Source organism: Pseudochaenichthys georgianus, chromosome 6 (assembly GCF_902827115.2).
Source record: "Pseudochaenichthys georgianus chromosome 6, fPseGeo1.2, whole genome shotgun sequence".
Classification (NCBI taxonomy): domain Eukaryota; kingdom Metazoa; phylum Chordata; class Actinopteri; order Perciformes; family Channichthyidae; genus Pseudochaenichthys; species Pseudochaenichthys georgianus.
In genome coordinates this window covers 8,884,590-8,905,263 of record NC_047508.1, presented here as the reverse complement: position 1 = coordinate 8,905,263, position 20,674 = coordinate 8,884,590, and the positions used below count along the sequence as shown (strand labels likewise).

The window sequence follows — 20,674 nt, the reverse complement described above, 5'->3', positions numbered from 1 at the left end:
ATGTTATACACAAAAAATCTTTATTAGCATCAAATTTTAAATCTCTAATTTAAACCTTTTTTTCAGTGTCATAAAATGTTCCGATTTTATTAAATTCCTTCTGTTAGAATATGTCTTAATTCATATCTCACTTTGAATAATTAGAATGTATTCTATAAAAGTCATATGTATAGGCAACATCCAAGTGCTTTGCCATTTGGGGTTAAGTCTACCAGTAAACACATTCTTAGAAACAAAAGCAGTGGGTTGTCTTGTATTCAAAAAAGAAAACAAACCCATTGGAATTTGACCTGCTCAGGAATGTCCGGCACCAACATCGCATCCTTCTCAACCTCTCCACCCCATGAACGCCACAGATACAAAGTACTTGGTAGCAGCATTGCCCGAGGAGGAACACTGATAACTGATAACATGTTACGCTCGTGTCCCAGTTGACAAGACTATAACAATAAAAACTAAATGGGAACAAACGACTAACATCCCATTTGGCTGGCTTCACCTTTAAGCACACTCGCACTGTGTTGTTAGGTTGAAAGCACTTGCTGGAGGGTAGGAAGCATTACTATTTATTTTAGTTATTTTTACAAACAAATGTTCTTGCTACTCATTGGTCAGGAGTCAAATGGCTTATTTGACCCCTATCTCAACACATAGTGCGTCAGATCTAGCTGACTCTTACGGCCAATAAGGGGCAGATGGCTTCCCGAAGAGGTACAGAGGAAGCTGGAGCACAATCGGCCATTGTTGTTGTTGTCGGTGTCAGCTGTGAGGGGTTTCCCACGTCATGACGCAAACGATGACGCAATGACGCAGCACCAGTCGGACTCTGGGCGGTGTGAAAAGAGCCTCCGCTAAACCGAAGAACCGGTTCTGAACCTGAAAAGCTCTAGCACGGAGCTTGAACCGGAGTTGCGTTGGTGTGAATGAGGTATTAGTTCTACTCGGTAAATAGTGCTGTGATGCAGAGGAAGTATATTGACACTTCTCTACACTTGAACTGTACTCAGGCTGAATAATTAAAGCATGGATGTATACACATAATTCGCTACAGTGTTGGAGGTGGGGTCCTGTTTATTCCTAGGAAATGTGCTGAGTGGCGCTTAAAGCCTAAATGTATTTAAATTGGTTTCCAGGCTTGAATTTCTTGTTGCAATATAAAAGCATGTTGGATTTTTTTTTTTTTTAGTTTTCCAAAAGGGTTTTCTCACAACTCTGGTCTGTAACTTTGAAACTTCGGACCTGATGGTCAGCAGAAAACTTAAGCAAGTGTAGAAAAGTAGATACCTCATTAGCCACTGCTGTATGTTACTGCTATTTGTCTGTGTGTCCGTTTTGTTTAGGTTGATATTTTAAAAATATATAAAGCTTTTAAAAATCAATTTCTATTAAAAGTAAATGTTAATTTGATTGACAAGTATCGCTAAACAATTTTTACGGGTACATTTAGGTTTCTCAAAATGCAAATAAAAGAAGGAGGAACATCTGTTTTTGTCGGACTGGTCAAAACAATTGAAAACGGGCCACACACATGCGCAACTCTAATTCAAAGGATAGAAGCGACAAGGGTGGAGAATCACTGCTCGAGTGACATTGAAAGACCAAGACATTTTTTGATTGTGTCTTCAAAATAATAGTACTTGAAATGTACTGTTGGAGGTACAATATTGCATACATCTAAAAAGACACACACTGACTGAGTAATTGCTACTTTACCCTCCGAATATGCAGCTCCTCCACAGCTTCAAGTAGATGGGTTTTAAACCCCAACAAATGTAGTGAGATGGTGCCTCCACTTTCTGTCTGACAGCGAGCATTAGACAGGGACAGTTCCTGCCCCAACATCGGTCCTCTTACCTACACAGAAGAAAATGTATGCTTTTAATTTAGCAATTCAAATACTTAATTAGCACTTAGTTTGACAATATTAGAATACAAAACCAGACTACATGCCGAGGCTGTAAGACAAACATTTTCAAAGTAATTTCTTCCTGCATACAATATAAAAAAAAAGAGCGTGCTTTTTAAAACAAAGAGCAAATCATTATACAGTAAATATTCCATGTTCTGTTTTTTAGAAATAAACCTAGACAAAACCCCAAAATTGTTTATATCAAATGTTTTTAAGTTTAAATGTAATATTTAAATAAATAAACAAATCAGCTGATGGATGTTCTTTGTTTTGTCCTCTACTGTCAGTAGTAGAAACTTGCAGTGGTGTGGGGGGGGAGTGTCCCGGAGTCAGTACTGAGATCCATGGAGTTGTTAGAAGGCAGCCCAAGGTCCCAGTCGTCCTCTGCTGCCTGTTAATCAAGAAAAAAAAACTATTTTGTTGAAAAAGGTTAATAGAATTGGCTGTTTAATAAGCGGTGACACTCTGCTTTTCCCCTCACACGCTTTCTAATTACCACCTCATATGCAATTTTTACTGCTAAATGATTTTATCATAAATAATAGGCAAGAACATTAAACCCTTGTAATGTTTCTCAATCACTACAATCTAACCTAATGGCTTTGGAATGACCATAAGGGGTTTTTTTCTTCCTTTGTTTTACACCACTTCCATTGCAGTGAGAAGATAACACCTTGATAAGCCATCGAAGTTCAAATGAACCAGCCCATTGACACTAAATAGGGGTCAGAGCAATAACACTGAATGGACAAATTGCACTGTCGATGCTTTTTAAATTATCTAGGTTATTTCATTTGACCTGGAGATGGTCTTCTGCAACTGTCTGTGTCACCTCAACATTACCAAGAAACTGAGTGACACACACACTGCATACACGCTTAGAGGAAATATGACTATTTAAGTGGGAGGTCTCCACTAGCCACTGATCTCTTAATAGAACGGACCTTTTCCCCCCATTTAACCTGAGCTGGTATCAATCACATTGGAGAATTAAATGATCCCTGCTTGAATTGGCTACTATCATAAAATGACAGTGTGACCCCAGGCTGAGGAGGGAGGGGACGTGAAACGTGTGTTAGTGTGTCAAAGCGAATGTGTGTCTTATGTGCACACTGTGAATGTGTATGACTGGGAGGGAGGGAGAAGACCACATTGTCTTTATTTGCTTCTGCTGTGATTCAGTTGAGCAGGTATTAACCACCATATCCAAGCCACGAAAAGACAAATTAAAAGAACTGCAAGCCATTAAATGGGAATATTTCTATCAAGCAACATAATGTCTGTATTACCTTTGGGTTGAGTGATGTTAGTTACTGTTCTGTAATGCCCTAAAGAGAAGAAACAAAAGCCCTGAGAGTGTAATACAAGCATTCACATTACAAATAACAGCAATACAATAGCTAAAGTACTTCAATACTGGTGTAAAAGTGTAATAAAACAGGAGGTGGGAGATATGTCATCATGTCACAGTAGAGAAAGCCCCAGTGACACACAAAACAAATAATGGCTGAATTTCATTTAGCTGCTATAGTTTTAGGGTCCTTTTGTGCATGCTAGCTCAGTGTACCATAGTCAAGGCTTACTTATGGTACAATTGAATCTTTATGTTATTAGGTTAATACACCTGTGCTTTCCCACTGGAGTCTTAACCACAGAAGGTTATTGACCATTTGTTTATAAAGTAAACACTCCATTCGCTGAATATATTGCAAATACAGGCAAATGAGCAAGCTTATAATAAATGCTTACTTTTCCATTAAAATTAGGTATATTCAGAGGTGGAAGAAGTACTCAGATTATTTACTTAAGCAAAGGTAGTAATACTACAGTGTAAAAATACTCAGTTACAAGTGAAAGTTCAGCATACAAAATGTACTCAACTAAAAGTAAACAAGTATTAGCACCTTAATGTTGTACTTAAGTACAGTTTTTGAGTAAATGTTCTCAGTTACATTACAGCACTGGGTATATTACTGTATTTTGACTGAAAAATACCTGTAAACTGTTTACTAACCCCTATTTTAGTTAGAATATATTGAAGTCCAAATAAATGTAGGATATTGTTCAAATTAATTAATCAACCAAATTATGCTGACATTTAAGTAAAGTAAATAACATTGCCGTTTTCTATTGTAATTACCACCAGACTTAAACATTAGACCAAACCAAAAGCTAACTCTGTGCTAGCTAAATACAACAACATATTAGCTATCCTTAGCCTGCAGGTTGCTAACATAAACCAAACGATAAGTAAATTCATTTTAGGATATTTTTGTTACAAAATATCTTCATTTCTCTAGGGGTTTATATGTGTAATGGTTTTAACGGAATATTCTGGTAAATGTTGAATTGTTAATGTTGCTACATTACCTTTAATAGTTAGCCAAACTAGCGAACAAGGGGAAGGCCTGACGAGTTGTTTTCAAAGAGCGCTCTCGGGCCTTATCATCAGGAGAAGCCAAGAGTAAACTGCCTTTGAGGCACAGTTTTAGCAGAAGAGTGTTATTCAAAAGAACTAATTAGGTGGTTAAAATAATGACAAACATGTTAGGAAAAATTCGAATATCTACATCTTTAAAAAAGAAAACGTTTTAACTGATTTAAAATTGTGCATACAATTTTTTTTTAAAGTGGGAAAAGGGAAGTTTTTATGAATGCAGTGCTCTTCAAATGTACGGCAACGATAATTGTTGTCATAGGTTAAGTGATTTATTTGCCAAGTTTATTTTCGCTGTTGGTCATTTAAACGATATATTTTTACCATATGCGTACACCGGCTACCAGCCGTAAAGTGACACCAGCAGCCTCGAGGCGAAAAAATGTGTGAAAAACTTGATTTACAATACCTGCCTAAAACACAGATGATAATGCTAACACTTGTATGCACTCCTCGAGTAGGTCACATATTGGCTATTTATTTGCATTGTTAATTTACTTATCAAAATATACGTATTTGTTGGATTTAATAATTCAAGGGACAATAAAAACCTATACATAGGCTACTCAATCAATTGGGGCAGCATCGGCATTTACTGACTGAGTCAGAACTGTTTTGACTTCCTATTCCCATTTTCCATTCAATCGTTTTTTGAGACTTTTTTTAAACATGTATTTGAAGACAAGTCAACACAGTGGACATAGCAATATGTATAAACAGACCGTAACGGCTATAAAACAAACCTGGAATAAAACGATCAGGCAGCAAGCACTGCACAGTCCTGTGTGAGAGAGGCCACTGTGATTTAGCCATTGGCGCCATCTAGCGATATACTTATAATTGCACCGTTACTGAAGTGGCCTCTGCGATGGACGTGCTCTGTTTCACCTGGTGGTCTACACACCTGTTATCAAAGTAGGAAGTGCGTTTCCCACTGCTGTTCCATCGTCTGGCAGACATGTCTTCAATTAAAGAAAGAGCCGCCGCGTTAAACCTGGCAGACAAGTTGTGTGTGCGTCCTCAAGGTGAGTAAATCAAACGCATTTCAACGACGTGTTGAGACTTCTGCAGCTAATGGAGGCCTGCTCTTCATGCACCTGATTATTATCAAAAGCAACTAGGATACACTAAACAAAACACACTAAATCTTCCCTCAAATTGTAATCCCCACCTATTAACAAACAACCCTTACCCTGCTGACTTTGGTTAGTTAGAATGTCTGTCTTTGCATTCCTCCACTAGCCTGTCCTCTTCTCCATGCTTTTGATCTCACAAATGATCCTGTGACCTTGTTTATCTGTTAGGCTAAGTGTGATTTACGCTGGGTCCCCACCACTTTTAATATGGCTGACTTACTTTTTCAAAGTATAATTTGTAAATAAATCAAAACACTTGCATAAAGGTTTATTTGCACAGTAAGGAAACATAAAATGCAATGTTAATATTGACTTAATTAATATGTATCGTCATAAAGAATCCTCCACCAAAAATGATACATGTGCTGATCATTAACTTCTTTGGGACACTTTTGGATAGTTTCTTGTTTTTTCCTGATCGTGTAATTATCTACTCTGTCCTCATTCCAATCCACCAATAACACTTCTTAAAATTGTATACAGTACCAGTCAAAAGTTTGGACACCTTCTCATTCATGTTTTCTGTTTATTTAAATGTTTGACTACTTTTCAGATTAATACTGAATACATCAAAACTATGAAAGAACACATGTGGAATTATCTAGTTAACAAAAAAGTGTTAAAAAATCCTGAATATGATTTTTATTTTAGATTCTTCAAAGTAGCCCCCGTTTGCCTTGATGACAGCTTTGCACACTCTTGGCTTCTCTCAGTCAGCTTCATGAGGTCGTCACCTGGAATGGTTTTCTATGAACACGTGTGCCTTGTCAAGAGTCCATTTGTGGAATGACTTGCCTTCTTAATGTGTTTGAGACCATCAGTCGTGTTGTGCAGAGGTAGGGTTAGTGCACAGTGGAAAGCCCTATTTGACTACTGTTGTAATCCATATTATAGCAAGAACCACTCAACTCAGTGAAGAGAAACGACCGTCCATCATCACTTTAAGAAATGAAGGCCAGTCGATCCGGAACTTTGCTGGTGACACTGTTGGTGAATAATTCAGAATTCAAGGCACACTTAACCAGCATGGCTACCACAGCATTCTGCGGTAGCCAGCAACATATAAATCATATTCTGGATTTTTTTTTTTAACACTTTTTTGTTCACTAGATAATTCCACATGTGTTCTTTTATAGTTTTGATGTCTTCAGTATAAATCTACAATGTAGAATATTTTTAAATAAATAAAACACTTTTTGTCCAAACCTTTGACTGGTAGTGTGTCAAAGAAACATTTTAAATCTTGGACCCCCTTTGTCCCCACCAATTGCACACAGTGTAATCTGTACACATCCACTGCTTTGACTGTCTTCCTCCTAGCTCCTGGTGTGGCCAATAAACCGGTCCAGTCTTCCTCCATGTGGAGCAGCCTCCTCTCCCACCTCAGGTCCTCTGTGACAGTGACGCGTCGACGAGTCCACCTCAAGTCTCACAGCGACTGCTTCCTGGGCTCAGAGGCTGTGGATGTGCTGACAGAACACATCAGCTGTGGGAAAGCCTTTGAGGGTGTGTGTGTGTGGATTTGAAATGTGTCTATTCCCTTCTACATTAAATCATTGGGAATTTTCTTTTGAGGGTTTTAATTTGACTTGAGAGAATTTTCTATTTATTGATAGACCAACACCATGCATTTCCCCTTTCTGCTTGGTTCATTCCAGGTGCTGATGTAACACGGGACAAAGTGGTGTGTGTGTGCCAGGCTCTGTTGGACTGTAATGTGTTTGAGGCAGTGGCTACCAAAGTGTTTGGCAAAGACAAGAAGCAGGATGTGTTTCAGGACAGGAAGAGTTCGCTTTACAGGTAATTAATAAACAAACAAACAAAACATGTTTTTCTGGCAGTCACAATGTTTATATTCAGGTTTTTGTGAATGTTGACATGCTGCCATTCTACACACAGGTTTGCAGGTATGTGTTCCCCTTCGGTGGATGAGTTGGAAAAAGGAGTGCTTGTGAAGGGGATCCAAAGACTGTTCTGCAGTGCTCCTACAGACAGGTACTAAATCATTTTATGTTCATAGCAAACATTACATACACAGTTACCTGTTTACTAGTGGCATAACTACATTTAAAAAAACCTCAGATAATGCAGTCCGTTGCCACGTCAGAAATATCTACAGCCTCCAAAATGGTTGAATTCTAACCTGTCTAGTCTGTCTATTGAATAATTAAAAGCAGTTGTGAATTAATCCTGATTTATTAGAAAAGTCACCGAAATACATAAATGTGGAATTTTGAGATAAGTCTCAACAAAAAAAAAATGGATTTATGAAATGCAAGTCCCTTGAAATAAATACATTTAGAATTATAAAATAAAACTCCCCTGTTCTAAATAAATAAATGTGGATTTATGAAATGCAAGCCCCTTGGAAGTAATACATCTGGACTTAGGTCCCCTAAAGATTTTTGGGGGGAAATGAAAAAAAACAATATATAATCAAATCAATGTGTATTTAAAAGTTCCTTGAAATAAATGAATCTGGAATTATGAAAAAAGCACCCTGAAAAGAAAATGTGGGTACATGAAATAATAGTCAACTATTTATTTGGTTAGTGTTTGTTATTTGATCAATATTGTCTCGTTAACACATTATTTGAGGATTCATTTCATTTGCATATTTATTTATTTAATATTATAAAATGAAATGGCTCTGTTTTGCGTTCCAGGCAGGAGGAGCAGACATGTCCCTCTGGTCCGCGTGTTCAGTTTTCAACACCTGTCAAATGCACCCAGACGTTCCTACAGGCAGAGCAGCACCTCTTTCCTGCGGCTGGCAGCCTGTCTCTGGGCCCTCAGGTGGACAGCCTGACTCCCTGCAGACTGCCCAACCACACCGCTCTACCACAGTCAGGTGAGACATTCATTTCACCATTTGACCATTTCATCCTGCTCATTTAACATAACTATCACTACAGACAATATTTGAATGTCCATATGTTCTGTAATTAAGTTCCATATGTAATGGAGACTGGTGCAAAAAGGAGTCGTTAAACTCTAAAAGGTATATTTTAATTGTCTTTTTTGTATCTCTTCCTCTCCCCAGTGGTGGACGAGATCTGGCAGGAGCAGACTCTGCTCAGGCTGTTAAACCTGGTGGAGCTCCCCTGCTGGAGGGGGTGCTACAGTGGTGCCAGACCCCCGCCCCCCCCTCTCCATCCAACCTGCTGCCTCGCAGTAACCCCAACCTGATCTACAGCAGCAACCACCTGGCCCGGCAGATCCTCAGGGCCTTCAGGGACTCTCAGTACGCTCCAAATATCTTGCTGCTTAAAACCTATTGGCTCTAAATAGTGCGCAATACTATGGCAGCTTGTGACAGATGTGTTTGCATATTTAAATGATCCATTCCTCTGTAACGGCCTCCTCAAGTGGTGTCTATATAGACACATGTTATTGTTATCAGATGTATTAGATTAACATTAAGACTCCATTCCATTTGTTTTTTAAAAGATTCAGAACGATACAAGATGGTGTCAATCTTGTGAATTCTAATTTCCTTTAAATATAGTGTATAAAACCATAAAGGGGCGTAGTAGTTTAACTGACTACATATACCCAAGTATAGTAAGATTTTAGTTAGTGTATTATACTTACTGAACGGTTTAACATTTGTTACTTAAAATATATTTTTGATAAAAATACATTTTGTGCTTTTACATACGCAAGATTTGAAATGTAGCGCTCTTATTTGTAAAAATTAGGGCTGCATGAATTGACTTATTGCAATTATTTTTGACTGATGAGACATATGAATCGCAATATTAGAGGCAACGATCATTTATGAAACATTGTTCGCATTACCATTGAAACGTATATATGTGTTAGGATTTGTTTAAGTCTGCAGAATACCCTTCTTTAGCACCACAATACTTCATTCAGAATGATTTTTTTTTTACATATTTAGCCTTTTCCAAATATTGCCCTTACATTAATTGAGTTCTAAATATCTGTTGATTGTTCTGTGCTCCTCCTGACCTCAGGGTGGACGAGTGGCTCTGTGCAGCTCTGGACTGTCTGGACTTCCTCCCTGACCAGCCGGTGGTGGAGCTGAGCCGGGAGCTGCCTCTCTGCGAGCCTCAACATCAGGACAGCAGTGAACACGGTGGCATGGGCTTGGATGAGAATCAGTAAAGAGTGGTGCAGGAATTAGTCTTAAACCTGAAATCAGTTTGCATTTGACCACTTCCGATTCACGCCTTGAATACGGTCCATGGTTAACACAAGCTGAAAATACGTTTATGTTTGGTTCTATGACATAAAATATGTCAGTAAATACTGATCTTCTGCAATATTCCAAAATCCAATGCAGAAATTCCATTGTTTGTTATCACTGCACCACTCTATACGACAATAGCAAAGCAAGTATCTGGTTTCTCAAATATATCGTGTACAATGTGTCGGAGCGCCAGGAAAATGCATTTCTGGAGGGAACTTTGGGATTTTAGCCTTTGCAGACCATTTACATGCGCAGACATCTGTCCCCAAAAAGCATAACAGGGCCTCTTAGATAAGTTTTTCTCATGTTTTAATACTGTGCTTCAGGTTTGTGTTGACAGCACGTTACTGCTTCTGTTAACAAGATGCATGTCAATGTGTGTATTCTGTCTCCAGTGCATTGTCTGAGTCTCTGTGTTTCCTCCCCAGGCAGCAGCCGTGATGAGCAGCCTCGCCTCTCCCTGAGCGGTGTGGCTCAGTGTAAGCTGCTGCTGTACGGGACCCTGGTGAAACACTACAGCCACACAGACAGACCCCCCCTGATGCCCCCACACATGACTGACATCTACACAGCCATCACCGACCTGCTGGGTAAGAACTGACTCAGAATCCCAGAAAAAGGCGTAATGTGGACACGGGCCCTATGCAACTTATCTTCATGCAAAATGCACTTTTAGATGTATTTTATACATATGTGTCCCCGGTGCTAGGGAACTCACAAAGTGTTAGAAAACAGAATCCTCTCTCTTTTCCTCCGTACCCAAATCTCTAAAAACGGGGCTACAACGGAGCTGATCCAGATTTGTGTCAGATATGACGTAATATCGGAAATGTGGGCTGGCTTTACACCCACGGCCCTATCAGAGAGTTGCTATCAGAAACAATGCCTGACTGTTTTGGACGTTAAATCGCCACTGCTAACACTCAGAGCTAACCTGTAGTGTGCGTAAAAAAGCAGGAAATAAAAAAAGGAACTCACCTTGTGGTATAACCGGCAAGAGAAAAAGCCTTTGAGCGCCATACTGTTTCAGAAATAATCCTTGATGTGGTTTGGAACATGATATGGTGTTTAATCACTGCAGAATTTAACTGCATCTGCCGGTAGAATTCTGAGCAGACATTAGCTCCCCCTCCTTTTTTTTCCTTTTTCAAGCTAAGGACCCAAAATCAGCGTTTCTCTAGCGGGGCTGAAACAGAGGGATATGAGGCATGTCTGAAATGCATGATCTAGTTTGGTATTTTGAGCAAAACACATCATCGACATGTTTTTATATATTTTTATTTATCTGAGACTCATAATATATGCCTAAAAATAGCATGATAGGTGACCTTTAAATGTTAATAATTGTACATCTCTTACATGTTGTGTCTCTTGCCTCCCAGTGAATGCTAAACTGAACATGGCTCTGGAGGCTCTGCAGCTGTGTCTGAAGCTGCTGCCCCCCGGCTGCAGAGACCAGCTGCGCAAGGTGCTCACATTTATGGCCCTGGCAGCTGACCCGCAGGGGATCAAACTGGACAAGGAGGTGAGAAGAAGGCACTGTATGTTATGTTGGATAATGTATTTTTAAAATGTGCATTAATATTTGTCTCCAAATAGAAAATCATCCCCATAGTACAGCTTCTCCACTTAAGTGAAGTAGGTGGCAGTTTTAAAATGAGGGTTTGTTTTCAAATCTATACACCTTTTTTGTTTTGTTTTTCTGTGAAGCTGTTCAATATGGGTCGGTTTGTGACCCCATTTTCTTTAGCCGCACAACTAATTTTAGAATCAGACCAAATGTCAGCTTTCTGTTGTCATGTTCCGCGCATTGTAGGCTGCAGGGTATGTCACATATGTTGGTTGTCGGTTGAAGGAGAGCAACAAACAATTTCCCCAATCGTTAACAAAATTAGCGCTGAACAATTGATCATAATGTTATAGATATCTACTCGTGCAGGGGTTCTCAAACTTTTTGTTTATGCGGACCACTATTTATTATCAACAGTGGCGACTGGTCATTAGGGGGAGAGCCCCACCTAGTGTCAGCAGAAAGTATTAAAATAATGATTACAACAAAATGCAAAAAATAAATTTAAATATATATAAAATATATTTTAAGATCATGTTTAATCATCTGATTCGTCTGTACATTGCTGTTTTAGTCTGTGTTCTTCTAATTAGTGTCTACAGTGTGTGCCTATTGAGCTGTTTAGAGCACATGTCAAACTCAAGGCCCGGGGGCCAAATCAGGCCCGGGTTGGATTTAATTTCGGCCCGCAGGATAATTTCTAAATACTATTAGATCTGGCCCGCCGGTATATTGCACGCACACCTTCACTCCATCCTGAGGGTCTCCTCCGCTCAGAGCCTGAGCCCAAACATTGATGACCTTGCACCCAAGATGAGATGCCAAGTATCTGCTTGAGCTAGCATCTCAGAGCAGCACACTGAGTTTACATGGATGTTTGGTTTTTTCTTAGAGGGGAATAGTTTTTTTGAAGCTGTTGTTGGCCTGTGGGAAAATGTAATCATAAGAAATGACTCCGTAAAAGCTGCAGATAGAGCCATAAGAAATTAATGCAACTGATTAATTAATGTTTAATGTTGTTTTTATAGGCACTAATTTAAGCTTTGTTAGTTCCAGTTTTAATATGTGCAAAAAGTTTATTTCAATAAGTTTAGCTATAAACATTGAACCAGTCCGGGCCTCGACTAGTGCCGATTTTTTAATTTTGGCCCACTGTGTATTTGAGTTTGACACCCCTGGTTTAGAGCCATGTGGGACAAAACCCGATCATGCCCCTCCCTCTTACTGTCCAAGTGAACGGTGACTATAAAAACTACACTGCGCATGCTCAGAGTATTTTCCTATTTAAAGGGATAGTGGAAATCCGCGAATTTTGGGTTTAACTTATGTATTTTTATTAAAAATAAGCATAATAAACCTTTTTTTTTTTATTTCATGCGCCTAGTTTCATTTTATTTTCAATTTTACTGCTCCCGACCACGCCCTCTCAATGAAAGGAAATACTTCGGGAATCTTCGGGTGATGACGAAAACAAAGGAAGACGGGCACAAACATTGGACGAGGCACGAGTATTTTATTATGTTTTCTGGCTGATTTAATGCATCATTAGCCTGTACCATTGTGTACAACGCCATTTATTGCCTGTCGATTAGGCGACCGGAGGCCTCGTCATCCGATAATCCGGTACACAGTGTCGAATGTGTACACTACAGTCATCATATAGACATGATAGACTAACAGTACTGTGAGTACAGCCTACACTTGACAGGCAGCCTGGCTAGCCTAGGATTAGGACCATACTACGTCAAAAGACCGATTGGCTCTAGCTGTATATCATGCTAGTATACAATTCATTTAAATGTATTCATGTAATTAATGCCCATAAGGCTGTTACATATACAATAATAAATGTGACAAGATAATTTATGTGAACCTGACCCTGGTATGTTATGAAATGTACCCAACATGCAGTCATCCTCGGGCATAGCCATAGGCCTACAGTGCATGCATGCCAACTTTTGCAATATATAATATAGCGCCTAGCGTGAGCTATGCTTAGGGACCTACCAGTCAAGATTATTTGTGCGTTGGGGTGCATCATCTGGCGCCTGGTCCTGGTCATCCTCGCCATTGCCCATGCCGTGAACTAACTCCATCACCTCGGGCTCGAACAAATAAGGACGTAATGGTCCATCGTCTGGCTCAATATTCTCACCATCGTCGCTTACTGAACCGGATTCAGATTCAGTTCCTAAAACTACATTTTCGCAGGAAAGCCGAGAGGATGTTTCTGACTCGCTATCATCACTGGATACCTCGTACAATCCTTCTTCTTTGTCTGGTATATTTGCCCTTCCACGTTCATTCTGCATAGACGCCATGGTTTGTTATCGTTTCGTCTTCCTGAGTTTTCCTCACTTCCGGTTTGGCTGAATCGATCATTTTGTTTCTAAAAAAGTTCGGGGAAGCTGCAATAAAGTGCTTCTAACATGCGTAAGGCAATTATTATATTTTTTTAATCAGGTGTGATTGTTTTGGTACGTAATTATGCTTGTATATAAGTTAAAACGAAACTATTTGGGGTTCAATTTCCACTATCCCTTTAATGTGTGTGGCAAAAGAAATAATGACCATAGGGGCATAGAGCTGCCATCCCCACCATACGTCATCTCACATCATTCAGAGCTGATTGGCTGTAAGTACGTGTGCCGCGAAAAGTGTGGTGTGTGAAGAGCAGGTGAAGAGGAGGAGAGAGACGCGTCCTAAAACCAGGAAGTAAGCTGCGCATGGCTTCCCTCGACCTAAAAGCAATGAGATTTCTCCATAGGATTTTAGAGGCTAGCTCAAAATAAGATCTGTGGGAAACGTAGCTGTTAGATAAATGCACGTTTTGTTCAGCCGGATAATATCCACATGTCTACCCTACTTTTATCATTTCTAATCATAAATCCATCATTTAGATTTATGATAAACTTTTGAAACTACAAGAAGATAAGGAGGACATTTACAAAAAAGTAATAGAGATTTTTGTCCAGAAGGATAGGCAAATGGACTTCATCTTCATGTCAAGGTAAGACCACAATTTTATTGAAAATGGGATCTTACTAAGAGAGAACAATTCAATATTTAAATGATAAAATTACATTTTTTGGGTATCCTTCTGTTGAACTGTCTGTTTAAAATTAATCGAAGCATCAGACTAAAGAGGCTTTTGAAAATAATATTATATTTTGATTATGGTCAAAATATAATATTTGTAAACCTGAAGAGTCAGTGCCAGAGCCTCACCAGCCATGAAACTCACTGCAGAAGCTTATATATAGACATCTACGTTTTGTGTGCCCCACCACTTTGGTACATATAGAAACGCCACTGATTATCAAGGATTTTCGCGGACCACCTCATATGCAAACCGTAAAAATAAGTACATATATAAACGTAGTGTTAAAACGCCGATATTTTTTTAGAGACAATCAAAAGTAAATTGAAGCCTATCTGATACTGTTGTCGCACGTGTGACCGGTGTCTGTCTGCGTTGTGTATGTTTCTCAAAGAGGACGGCGGACAACTTATTTTTTTCTTTTGGTCCTTGACCATATATTCAAATCTGTAGCATACAATCATAGAACACAACAGCTGCATCAGCGAACATGAACTGCAGCTCCAGCTCTTTCAACATCCCATATTGGAGGAAAGAGACGCATAACACAACGTTTACAATATCAAAGGATTTGCGTAAAAAAATAGTTGTTTGGGTCTTTAGTTAGATTTTAAATAAACAAAATCTTGGCTTTCGGAATATGAAACTTTTATTTCCAAAATCACACGATAAATACATTTTTGAAGCTTGTAGGGAAGATGACGGGCACCTCTCACTCGTGCTCTGCTCTTCCGCACTGCCGCTCCCCCTCCCTCCCACTGACATTATGAATGTAAGGCTATAGTAATCAGCAGGGGTGCCGCCAGGGATTTTGGGGCCCATGAAAAGACCCCCCCCCCCGCGGTGGTTTTGAAATGCTCCCGATTTCTGAGGTCTCAAGGTTGGCAAGTATGCTCATGGACCACACCCACCTTTTATTTCGAAAAACTGGGTGACGTACTGTCGCCCTTTAGTCCCTCTCTCTTGTCTTTCTCTCCTGTCCTTTCTTTTTTGAAAGCCTGACTTTGTTAGTCGTTGAGACATGGCACACACATAAGTAAGTACTAGCATCCCTCCTCCTCACATGCTCTCACTCTCTGATAGAAAGTGTCGGTGCAGCACCGCGGTTGGAGGCAGGACCAAACCATTACATGTAAATAGAAGGGGGTGTACAGAGGCTTTGGGTAATTAACTTTTGACAGAAAACAAGTTAAATGAATCATACGTTTAGTGAGTACATTATCAATATAACGTTCTATTAATGTTAATTATTGATGAATGATGAAAGGTTACTTAAACAATCTTTTTCTTAATGTTCTAAAATAGGGCCCTTAGAATCACAAAGTACACAAACAATCCTGATATCATTAGAAAGCTAGAAATCTCCTCTTTCCAACAGTGTATACAACTCAACATATGTCTTCAGGGGTCAATGCGACTGATTTCGATAGAGCGAGTCAAATATGAGGTGGTCCCCAAAACTCCTTGATAATAAAAAGTGGATTTTATTTAGCTTTTTTTCCACGGACTGCAGTACTCTCGGTCCGGACCAGAGTTTGAGAACCGCTGTACTAGTGCATTATTCAAACCGCACCACAATGTTCATTAAATGCTAAATATCTGTTAACAATTTGAATCAAGTACTGCGGAGCTGCAGATATATCTCGGCCGACAAAAAACGTGTTTTACAGACTTAAAAAAACACATTTGTTTGATACAGTTCCTCTAAAAGGAAACATAATTATTTATTATTGATGAGAAAAATTATGGCAATTGTACTGTAAGAATTAAACTGTATATCCCTCCCATATCGTGACCATAGTTTCAGTCGAAATTATCCCAATTAGTTATTGTTTTCCAATTCCCCTATGATCTATTCAGTTAAACAAAGCTAGCTTATCTCCCATTCTAACGGCACAATAGACAAGTCCACGTCCTTATGGCCACCTGTGAGTCCATACCTTTTTTATTTTGGGAAGTTTTTAGCACACGTGTTGCACAGACGATTTTATGCTTTATGACGAACCGTACTGATATCATTTTTAAGACTTTCAAAACAAAATTCAACATGTCTCGGATAATTGTCAATTGCCAGTGCATACCTAGCTTATTTGACTAAAGATGTGCGGTTGATTGTCAAGATGGAGAACAGACAGGCGGTGAAGAGGTCTTTCTTCAGGGCGATGCTCCACAGCAGGGTTCTATCTAAGGACAAAGAGGACCTGATGATGGTGTTCATGCTCAGCAACATTAAGGAGATGTTCAAGGTAAGGAATGTCTGCATATATTCTATTTCTCCTCTGTTTAGGGTGAATATGCACTGTGTAATGCAATTGAAAAAATCCCCCAACTAAATAAAAAAAATTGTTTTTAACAGTACTTTTAGTTGATAATTCAACAATGCAACACATTTTGTTTCAAAAAATACATTTGTGTGATTCCAAGCCTGTCTATACACAAATGTACTATGAATCATATATTTCATAAATCTAATTTACTGCTCACTTCAACAGAACAGTTATACAGTTTTTAGAAAGAGTAGTGAACGAGTGAAAAATGAAGTGATTTTGGTCACTTAAGAGTGTACACAGCTATGCTAGTTGCTAAGAAGATCTGTGATGCTATGCACTTAAAAGCTAAATGCTAACATGCTCACAATGACTATTCTATCATGCTAATAAAGCAGGTATACTTTTGACCATGTTAACCATTTGAGATAGCATTCTCAAAACTGAAAGGCATCATAATATAATTCAGTTATGAGATTTCAGTTAAAGCTATATAACAAGCATTCCTAAAAAAAGTCGATTAAATAGCATATGTTGTGATAGCTTGACCTCATATATATTGTGTTGCAAGAAATGACCGTCTCAGACATTCACTGAATAGGATAAGTGGGAATTGAAAAGACTTCTACAACTCAAGTTCAAGAAAATACTTTTTGAAGTGTTATTTAATCGACAAACCAATCTCTGCCATTATATAAGTTGACGTTAAGACTTTCCTCTCCACTCTCCAGATACCAGGGGCTCTGCACAAAGTAGTGAGTGAGAAGCTGGCCGGCCTCGTACAGGGGGAGCAGCCTGATGTGAACGGTAAGGCTGTTCATGAGGGTCAATCCAACGGCAATCCAACACAAAAATATACAGTCCGTCACTGTTTCCTCAAGCACCTGTCACCCCAGGTCCGGTTCTGTTTATGTACTCTCCACCGCTGCCCCCACCCTCTGGAACTCACTCCCACAACAAATTAGATTGTACTGACGTCCCCACCTTCAAAACACTGACCAAAACTCACCTTTTTAGACTGGCTTTTAACGTGTGATTGATGACATGTCCTTGTCACAAATGTGGTTTTATTGCTCGATTTTAATAAGACTTCTTATCTTATCTTATTTGTTCTTACCGCTGTAAAGCGCCTTTGAGCATTTGATACAGCGCTTGATAAATAATATGTATTATTATTATTAGGTTAAAGGGGACCTATCATGCAAAATGCACTTAGTCGTTACTAAAAAAAAGTAATATATTACATATTACTTTTTAAAAAAAGTAATATATTACACTACTTCGTTACTCTCTACATAAAGTAACTCGTTACTTTACTCGTTACTTTACTCGCAGGACCGGCCCGCCCCTCCCTGCAGGCAGATCACGCAGACTGCTAAAGTTTCAAATGTTCTCTTTAGTTCAGTTTCCATTGTCGCATAAGACTGATCCAGATCCTGAATGTTTTCCTATCTGACCGTGGCTGTCCTCTGTCTCCTGCTATCTGTATATTTTGCGCAGTCTATCTCTGCTCACGCTGTTGCGTCGGCGTGTTCTCCTGCGTGTTGGCCATGTGTTGCACTGGAACCAGACACCGCAAAGACTTCAGCCGAGCACGTACGAACTGCGCATGCGTGAGTGGCAATGACTCTCCTTACCAGCAGGCGGCGGTAGTGTGTATTCGTCATTCAAAACAGGCAACAACCGGAAAACAGAGAAGAAGAACAGACTACGTGATATACACAAACAACAAATAGCGTGTGCGTTAGCTCCACCTTAGCATGTGTTCTTTGCAGGTGTTTGTTGAGGTTTGATTATGACTGATTTTAGAAAGTAACAAAGTAACGCGTGTCGGGGCAATGTTAGTAACTGTAGTGTGATTACTGAATTATAAAAGTAGCGCGTTACACTACTCCTACCGGCAAAAGTAATATTATTACAGTAACGCGTTACACCCAACTCTGGTCCCCGGTGTGTCAGGGAACTCACCAAGTGTCAGAAAACACAACCCTCTCTCTTTTCCTCCGTACCCAAATCTCTAAAAACGGGGCTGCAACGTAACTGATACGGATTTGAAAATAGTCTGACGTCAGTGACGAGGAGCTCCGCCTATATGGGCAACTCTCCACCTATCAGGGGAATGAGAGGTTGCGTGGCATGGTAACGGCATGGTAACATGACGCTCGTAACTCGGCCCCCTCCTCTGCAGGGGGGCGTGGTCTGCTGCAGCGCATGCAAAGACAGGGTGGAGGAGAGGAAAATAGAGCGAAATGAGGCATGGCTAAAATGCATGATCTGTTTGGTATTTTGAAAAAAAAAACGTATAAATATACATTTTTTTTTATAGGTATGGCCCTACAATATATTGTTCAAATGTAGCATGATAGGTCTCCTTTAAATTGTTCATTAAACATAATTTAAGAACTCACAGACATATGCATATTGCACTTTGGCGTATTTCTATTTTACAACCATTAAACCTTGAAGGAAATATTCCCTGCAGCAGCTAACTGTAAAGTAAAGTGTCCACTTCCAAAATTCACTGTTTCTATTTTAGTAAAAAACTAAAGAAATGTTCAACATTCTTATAGGGACTCACTGAACAGAAGTGGGGATTATTGACAGTAAATGGTGAAATGTAGTGTAACACTAACTCATACTTATTAAAGAGTCATAGATTTAGACAACTTTCTCATAAATGTGAGTGTCCCTGCAGACCTGCAGAGTATCCAAGTGTTGTACAGCTCATTTTTTGGGTTTTACATTCCATAACCTTTATTTGTTTTGGTTCACTCTTTCTGCTCTTATCAATCTCAAATAAGGTATAATGCTTTACAAAGTACAGAGATGGAGGAGACCAAAAGAGAGTTTAAAGAAAACTGAATATAGACATGCATTTGACAGTTGGCCAGAAAATGCAATTGATGATACCTGCTGGAGTTGCAAGTCGGCATTTGCCTGCTAACACATTTCCCTTAAAAGCAACGTTGTATTGCCTCTAAGTTGCTAAAACTACTAATTGAGTGCAATGTGGCACTTTTAATCAAAGCGCCTTCCTTCTTAACACTTCTCCGTCTCCATCCTTCAGGTTTTACGTTCTGTCAGCAGGTCTCCACTGACTCAAAGGAGATCACCAACCAGGCCCTGTGGACTCTGCTGAACAGCATCCACCAGGACCCCAAGGTCTCTGCCAAGGAGAAAAAGCGCCTACTCGGACAGTTTTATCAAGCGCACCCTGATATATTTAACAAGTACTTTGGTGAATCTGCTGTTAATGTGCTTTAGTTTTGTGAAGACAATTACACGGGCACATAGTCTTTATCTCTGTCTTCTAGTCAGTTTCACCAGGAGCTAGTTATTACCATCTTTGGTCCTTTTCTTTCCTCCCAAGCTAGCTGACTTAACTATGTGAGACTTACAAAAGATCTTATGGGAGAGGGCAAAGATACTTCCAGCATACAATTGCTTGTATATGTGTGTATTTGCTTTGTTATTGACAAAATAAATAAAGTGTTGATAAGTGTTTGTCTTGCATATAACAAGTGTTTCTGTGATTAAGCTTATTTGTTTCATTGGGTGTGTAAGGGTAATACAAATAGAATAGAATCAATGAGAGATAGTCCATCAGAAAAAAGAGTTATGTTAAGTATTCCGTTTTTTCTGGTGTGTGTCGAGACGAAAGTCAATATTGAAAGAAATAATATCTGTGAAAAACGGACAGATAAATAATTATGTGTATGCCTTATTGTGTGAGAGTGCTGTTGCGCAATCGGCGGCTTTTACGCAGCGTGGTTTGTGTGCGCTCCGTTTTGTTAGGGTATATTCTTCGACAGCGCAAATGGTGTTCAGTGAGGTTTTCTGGGTTGCTTGGTTTCAAGTATGAATTATTATTATAAATAATGCAATGAGGCATACAACATGTTTGTGATTTTGTTTGCATGTGTGCTAACTTTTGTTTGTCCTCTGTGTTTGAAGGTTTTCAACCTGATGATGATCTGATGAAAAGTGTCTTATAAATAACTGCTGAGCAGAAAATAAAGACAAAAAGAAAGAATCTGAG

At 39.3% G+C, this 20,674-nt stretch overlaps 1 protein-coding gene and 1 pseudogene across 4 annotated transcripts in view; one reads left to right on the top strand and one right to left on the bottom strand.

Moving 5' to 3' along the window:
- ccdc73 (coiled-coil domain containing 73) overlaps window positions 1–5,297 on the bottom strand; it is a 34,192-nt gene extending 28,895 nt beyond the window's left edge. For 2 of the 4 annotated variants that reach the window (XM_034084309.1, XM_034084312.1), the window contains exons 1-5: window positions 5,090–5,138; window positions 4,280–4,382; window positions 3,199–3,237; window positions 2,211–2,300; window positions 1,714–1,854 (exon numbers count right to left, since the gene is read on the bottom strand). In XM_034084309.1, coding sequence (XP_033940200.1) covers window positions 1,714–1,854; window positions 2,211–2,255 — 186 coding nt within the window. In that variant the 5' untranslated portion in view covers window positions 2,256–2,300; window positions 3,199–3,237; window positions 4,280–4,382; window positions 5,090–5,138. Of the gene's footprint in view, window positions 1–1,713; window positions 1,855–2,210; window positions 2,301–3,198; window positions 3,238–4,279; window positions 4,383–5,089; window positions 5,139–5,250 lie in introns of those variants that run through there. The other 2 variants (XM_034084310.1, XM_034084311.2) reach the window with 2 other exon arrangements.
- On the top strand, window positions 5,136–20,624 carry LOC117447566 (DEP domain-containing protein 7-like; annotated as a pseudogene).
- Window positions 20,625–20,674: the final 50 nt, after the last annotated feature.